Source organism: Theobroma umbraticum, unplaced genomic scaffold (assembly GCF_002168275.2).
Source record: "Theobroma umbraticum cultivar Fairchild unplaced genomic scaffold, ASM216827v3 scaffold_56.0, whole genome shotgun sequence".
Classification (NCBI taxonomy): Eukaryota; Viridiplantae; Streptophyta; class Magnoliopsida; order Malvales; family Malvaceae; genus Theobroma; species Theobroma umbraticum.
The window spans coordinates 13,395,152-13,401,659 of NW_018397256.1; the positions used below are offsets into that span (position 1 = coordinate 13,395,152).

General features: G+C 34.7%; 2 protein-coding genes across 2 annotated transcripts in view; both read left to right on the plus strand.

Moving 5' to 3' along the window:
* The first annotated feature begins 58 nt into the window (after positions 1-58).
* Positions 59-2,400, plus strand: LOC110411131 (enhancer of rudimentary protein). Its single transcript, XM_021421160.2, has 4 exons — positions 59-231; positions 599-692; positions 1,290-1,410; positions 1,942-2,400. The coding sequence occupies exons 1-4, from the start codon at positions 229-231 to the stop codon at positions 2,030-2,032; spliced, it is 309 nt and encodes a 102-aa protein (XP_021276835.1). The 5' UTR covers positions 59-228; the 3' UTR covers positions 2,033-2,400.
* Positions 2,401-3,251: 851 nt separating this feature from the next.
* The window catches only part of LOC110410772 (protein RRC1-like), a 4,432-nt gene continuing 1,175 nt past the window's right edge, over positions 3,252-6,508 (plus strand). The window contains exons 1-8 of the mRNA XM_021420633.2: positions 3,252-3,400; positions 3,539-3,644; positions 3,788-3,923; positions 4,105-4,150; positions 5,543-5,603; positions 5,712-5,864; positions 6,092-6,211; positions 6,318-6,483. Of these exons, the coding sequence (XP_021276308.1) occupies positions 3,570-3,644; positions 3,788-3,923; positions 4,105-4,150; positions 5,543-5,603; positions 5,712-5,864; positions 6,092-6,211; positions 6,318-6,483 (757 nt within the window). The 5' untranslated portion in view covers positions 3,252-3,400; positions 3,539-3,569. The remainder of the gene's footprint in view (positions 3,401-3,538; positions 3,645-3,787; positions 3,924-4,104; positions 4,151-5,542; positions 5,604-5,711; positions 5,865-6,091; positions 6,212-6,317; positions 6,484-6,508) is intronic.

Sequence of the window (6,508 nt, forward strand, 5' to 3'; positions counted from 1 at the left end):
AAATGACTTCATGACCACAATAACATTTACAAAGTCTGGGTCAACCATTCAGACGACGTGGCAGAACACCAATTATTTACCTTAAAATTTATTTTTATGTTTTTGATCTTCGTCTCTGGGAGGCTTCCATCTTTTGGTTTCTAATCACTTTTGGGCAGCAGATTCTCTCTTTCTTCCCTCTCTCTCTCTCTCTCTCTCATCTCAGTTCTACTCCCAACATCGAATCACATGGTAATTCCTCTTTCTCTTTTTCCTTTTTTTTTTGGTCTTCCTTCGTTCATTTCCTTTCCTGATTAAGCTGATTTTGCTTGTAAAATCTCACCTTTTTTAATCTCCCTGAACCTAGGGTTTCTTCAAATGTTACTCGCGCCTTTTAGTACGAAACCAGGGCACTGGGTTCTCAAATCTCTGTTATTTTTTTAATTATTATTTCACGATTTAAGATTTCTTTTTTTTTTTTGGTAGGAATTGATTGTTCATTGATTTGATTCTTGCTGGCGTGTGAATGACGCTGGAACCTATTTCAGTTTTTTTATTGGATTGATATGGTTCGTTGTGCGTTTTTTGATCCCCTTTTTCCTTTTTTGTGATAATTTAGGCAAACAGGCACACCATTGTTTTGATGCAAACTTCGCAGAACAGAGCAACTAGAACGTTTATGGATTATGATTCCATCAGTCAAGCTATGGATGGTATGCTTTTTGTTACAGTTGCTTTTATTATCTTTTGTGTTAAAAGGTAGCTAGTCATGTCATCTAAACTGTTTTCTGGGATTTCAAGAGGAGGATGATCAGACGAAGATAATAGCTTTGAATAGATCAGTTTTATGCTTGCTCTTGGTGTTTACCTCTTGTTGCAAAGCCTTTAGTTTTATGGAAGTGTTGAGGTACCTCTTGGCTAATGGTTTGTTTCTACAATTGGGGTTTAGAGGTGGATAGCAAAGCAATCAAAATGGAGCTTTATGATAGGATACATCATACATTTCATACATTTTATAAACTTCCTATTGCATTAGTGTTCTTGAAAACAGCTTCTATGTCAGGCAGTGGACTGTACCTTTTGGGAGTTGGCTTGTGTTGTTGAAAATGATTTTTAGATTTGATTTTGTGTATGTCTTTTCTCCCTCAAGAATGTATGTCCAAAATTGTTTATATTTCTGTGTTGCATTAAGAGAAAATGAATCAGTGTGGTTTCAACATGATGCACCGGATGGAATCCCCTCTCTTCTTCCTTTCCATTGTTTGAAAGATTTAACAATTTTAACGGTATGTGCCATTTGCCATGTGCAGGGATATGTGGGCTATATGAAAGGAAACTTAAGGAGCTAAATCCAGCAACTCGAAACATCACATATGACATTGGTGATCTTTACAATTTTATTGATGGCCTTGCAGATATGAGTGCCCTCGTGTATGACTCTCTCTCTTCCTCCACCTTTTTCTTGGACCATTCCATGTATTGTATGTTATATTGCATGTTTACCGAGTCACGTGTCAATCAAGTGTCACAAAAACTATCAAAGGCATGAATTTCTCATGTCAAACTGACCCCAACAAATAAGTATGTGTTTTCAGTCCATGAGTTACGATGGATAATTTCTTTTTCTGCTGAAACTCAGATGTGTTCGTGAATGAGTTTTGTCCAACTTATAACAATAGATATGCCTTATTTCTTAAGGCAGAAGGCAGAGTCATACTGAGGACTATCAAGGCCCAAGGAAATGAATGTGGGTGATGGACAGACTCTGTATTGCTTAGATGCTCTAAGACAAGAACTGAGATGGTCCAATCAATCATGCATTAAAGGATGAGCGTGGCTTTACTTATATGGGAGATAATATCTTTCTTTTCTGGGGAGGGGGTAGGGGGTTATGTTGTATGCATCCATGTTATTATTCCTTCTGTGGGGTAACTAATTGTATCATCTATTTCTGGCTTGCAGCTATGATCACACTATTCAAGCTTTTTTGCCCTATGACAGACAATGGATCAAACAGAAAGTATTTCAGCACCTCAAGAAGTTGGCGCATTAAATCCTCTTATGCTAAATTTTCAGTGAAATTGAATTTAATAGAAAGAGAATGTGTATCAGGTGCAGAAGACCTCATCTGATAATTTGTGCTCTTTGTTCCCTCACTGTGCACATATATTTGATAACCATTCTAGCTTTCGTCCGAGTTTCAGATGCATAGCAAAGGTGTTGTGTGGTCGATGTTGTACTCTAAGCAAAAATACTCTTCTTGTCTGTTTACCTTGTATAATCATATAATATTTGGTTGCCTGGTTGAAAACTCGTGAGTATCTCATCTAACCTAGCATTTGGATGATTGTTAGGGTTGGTTTGTCGAGCTGTGATATCTGATTCTGCTATGCCAATTCTAATATAGTGGTCATTGTTTTACATGCGTATCGCATCGGGTTTGAATGTTGATAGGAAATGTGTCATAGCTACATGTTTTCTACTAGAGCTGCTGTTTTCTTTCTCCCCTGCTGTGTCTCTCTGTTATGCTTGAAGGCTGGAAACCAGTCAATTTTGGAAAAATTTGGTCGTTTTCTCTGTGAAGTCAAGACTTTAATTGGTTTTGGCTGGAACCTTCAAAAATTTGTTTCTATTTCGAGGTTAAGCGATTAAAAGGCATATTGTTTTAAATTGAGATTTAGTGTAGTAATCCCTTCAAAAAAAATGGGGATAATTTTGTTAACAAAATAATAGTTGAAGTTTCATTGTGTAGAAATATAAAAATAATAGTCCCTTCGGATTATCTTTGTCTATCTATTCTTCATTTTTGTTATTAAAAATGAGTATTTTATAAGTTTTATTTTAAAATTTTAAAAATTGAATTTATTGAACTTTTTAAAGTGGTAATCGAAATCGATCAAATTATATTAAAAGATGAAATATGATCGAAATTGATTTATATAGGTTGATTTAGAGATATATATTTTAAAAATATTAATAATATATAATATTTATTTAAAAATATATATTAATAATAACTGTTTTTTTATTGATTTTATTATAAAATTGAAATATAGAAAATTAATCAAAATAATAGAATAAATTATTCATTTTAATCTATTAATGTTAAAATAAAAAAATAAATTTAATTAATCAAATTCAATCAATTTAACCTCAAATCTACTTTTGGTAAAGAAGTCATTAATCATTAGGGTTTACTTCAGACTTCCAATGCTAGCGTTTAACCACTGGCGTTCTCAATTCTAATATACGCTTTGGCTGCGAACGTAAAAAGCCCAAAACTTTTTATATGTTGGAAGTAAATAAATGACTATACACTGACGAGCTTAATTTCATCTGTTTTTAATTTCCCTACCTTTTCTCTCTGACCCCAGCCTAAGATTCGATCCTCTTAACCTCACAAAACCTTCGATTTGGTCAGGTATGGTTCCACGCCTTCTTCTCTTGCCCTCCCGCTGGGAGCTCTAATTTGCTAGGGTTTTTTTTACCGTATATTAGGGACTGATCAGTTTGATGGGGGGCGTGTAAATTGATATGTTTTATGCGGTTAAATGATTAGGGTTTTGAATGTTTGATTCATTCATTTGAAGATGAGTTCATTTTCAATCACGCGCAAGAAAACCCCTTTCCAGAAGCACAGAGAAGAGGAAGAAGCCAAGAAGAAGGTATGGCGAGTTCATTTAGCTACAAAGCTCAAAAATTTTAATTAAATTGGTTTACTTTTAGGATTTCCAGCTTCTTTATACAGTTTGATTAACTCGATTGAGCTAAAATATAACTTTGGTTTTTGGCCTTTTTTTGTAATCAGAGGGCGGAGGATGAAACAGCTCGATTGTATGAGGAGTTTGTGGCGTCATTTCAGGGAGATAATGCTCCAGGGTCGAAGGCATTTGTTCGTGGTGGAACAATCAATCCCAATGAGAGATCGAAGTCCGATTCTGAAGGTCAGTCTGATTTGGGGACTCAACATTTGTGTTTTCAGTATTGATTTTAATATATTTGTCTCAGTTTTTAAGTGTCAAAGTTTTTGTTTTGCACTATGGATTAGTAGAATGATTTTTCTATTATATCATGAGGACACATTAATAAAAACATGGGCCTTTTTTATTCATTCGCGGATGGCAGGTGAAAAGTCCAAAGATGGGGTGTCTGTTCCAAAGAAGGGAAGTAGGTAAATAATTGCTTTTGATTAACCATGCTGCAATGCTAATGCTGTTTTGGTAAGGCATCATAAATAGAAAATTACATGGTGATAATAGTGATATTCTCATTCTAGCCTTGTATTTTTAAAGGCTTCTAAAGTTTCATGAAAAAAAATTTTCATATAGCAGTTCGTTGCAACATGCATGCCATTAGATTTGAAAAGATTCTATCAGTGGGAGTGCTATTCTACTTTAGAAAAAGAAATAAGTACTAGTTATTTGAAGCATTATATTTCTTGTTTATAATCTTCTGAATGAAAACTCTTTTCTGCCACTCCATTGTGGAATTGTTGCATATTTAGCTTACTTAGATGTTCTAATCTGCATTTTGAATGAAAACTCTGTGGCAAGTTAATCAAATGTTGGTTTCTGGAATAGTGTAGGAGGAATTTGAGACTGTTCCATATCCAGTTGACAAGCTGCAATATAGTAATTAAAGTTAACAAGGAAAAAAATTATTACAGCAGTCATTCTTTTTATTTCTTAAAGATCAAATCAAATGAATGGTTAAATTTTGGTCATTAAATCTCTTACAATTGACAATATATCATGTTGTACCTTCATGTCATCATTTCAGTCCACCCTGTTGTTATGTTTGAACTTTAAGGCTCAGATAAGTGCAAAAGATAGAACTGTAGATTAAATTTATGGTAGTAATCATTGTGTTAGATGGAAATAAGTGGGAGTTGTGTCATTGACTTGAGGTCGGGAAGGCCTTCAACTCAATTAAACTCCAAACTAGTGGGGTTAGTTGCACGAAAGATTTTCTTTACTTGTGGAATTTCTAAGTTGGTTAGATAACCTTATTTCATGTTATATTGGCTTTTGAAGGGAAGTAGCCAACCTTTCTATTTTTTTTTTCTGGCATGCTGGTTTTCCTTCCATTTTTTAAATATGTCACTGGCCTTCCATTTAATATTATTAACATTTTGGAAAGTTTAAATTTTTTAGGATTTGGTAATAATTTCAGTTTGTGCAGTTACAACTGCATTTTAGCAAATTTAAACTGTTCATAAAAGAATGAAGCTTATTTGAGATCTAATTTGGATACCTCGAATTTCATCTGCCTACTACCAAATGCTATTAAAATGCTTTTAATTGGATTCCTTGAAGGAGGCTATTCAAGCATGCTTACATCCAAACAATAAAATTTTAGCTAAAAATAAGTCCACTAACGAAATCTAAGAACTAGATTAGTATGCGTCGGTGTCACATAAAACATTTAATAATGGTTAATCTAGAAAGTCCCCTTTAAAGTTCATTGATGAATAAAAGCGATGACGTTCTGCTAAAGAATGAGTGGAACCGTTAAGCGAGTATTTCTGTGAAGTGGAATTTTATCTTTCAAATTATTTCTGCAGGTATGTTCCATCTTTCATACCACCTCCTATGGCAGCCAAGGGAAAGGAATCTGAGAAGAAGGTGAATTTTGTTAATGAAATTATGGCACATGTCTATAATTATATCATTTGCAACTGAGTTTTCAGTTTTTGATATTCACATTCTAACCTTTAAAAATGTCGTTTGTAGAAGGAGGAGGAAAGGCTGAAGGAGAAAGAGAAGGGAAAGTCTCGAAACATTGATAATTTTATGGAGGAGCTGAAGCATGAACAAGAGATGAGGGAGAGGAGAAATCAGGAACGTGAACATTGGCGTGATGGGCGTCATACTGACAGTTCTGCTGTAAGTGTTTCAGCGGGATTCAATTTGTTATTCAATAATAGGGTCTAATTGCATCAATAGTTCATCTATCTTTCCCCTTTCCCCCTTCCCCCCTTTGTTTCTTGCTCTTAGATTTATGGGGATTTATGAGTAATCTGAGTATTTTTCATTTTGTCATGTAGCATCTCTATCTTGTATGACATTTTATCTGAATTTTGCTTCTTAACCTTTGGCTGTTCCTTTCCCAGCCATCCAGTCGGTTTGATGAACTGCCTGATGATTTTGATCCGAGTGGAAAACTGCCTGGATCATTTGATGATGGTGATCCACAAACGACAAATCTCTATGTTGGAAATCTGTCACCAAAGGTATCTTTGTTGTTTTTAAATTGTTGCTTTTAATCTGCTTTACCCATTTGTGGCTTAGTAGTTGTTATTCATTTTTTTTCTAACTATAGTGTTCTTTTACATCTAGGTTGATGAAAATTTTCTTCTGCGAACTTTTGGAAGATTTGGGCCTATTGCTAGTGTGAAGATTATGTGGCCTAGGACAGAGGAGGAGCGGAGACGGCAAAGAAATTGTGGCTTTGTGGCTTTCATGAATAGAGCTGATGGACAAGCTGCAAAAGATGAAATGCAAGGTATGTTCCCTGAGCCTTTATTGTA

Coding starts and splice junctions, on each gene's coding strand:
- LOC110411131 (XM_021421160.2), top strand. Junction 693..1,289: donor CATCAGTCAAGCTATGGATG/GTATGCTTTTTG, acceptor TGCCATGTGCAG/GGATATGTGGGCTATATGAA. Junction 1,411..1,941: donor GCAGATATGAGTGCCCTCGT/GTATGACTCTCT, acceptor TCTGGCTTGCAG/CTATGATCACACTATTCAAG.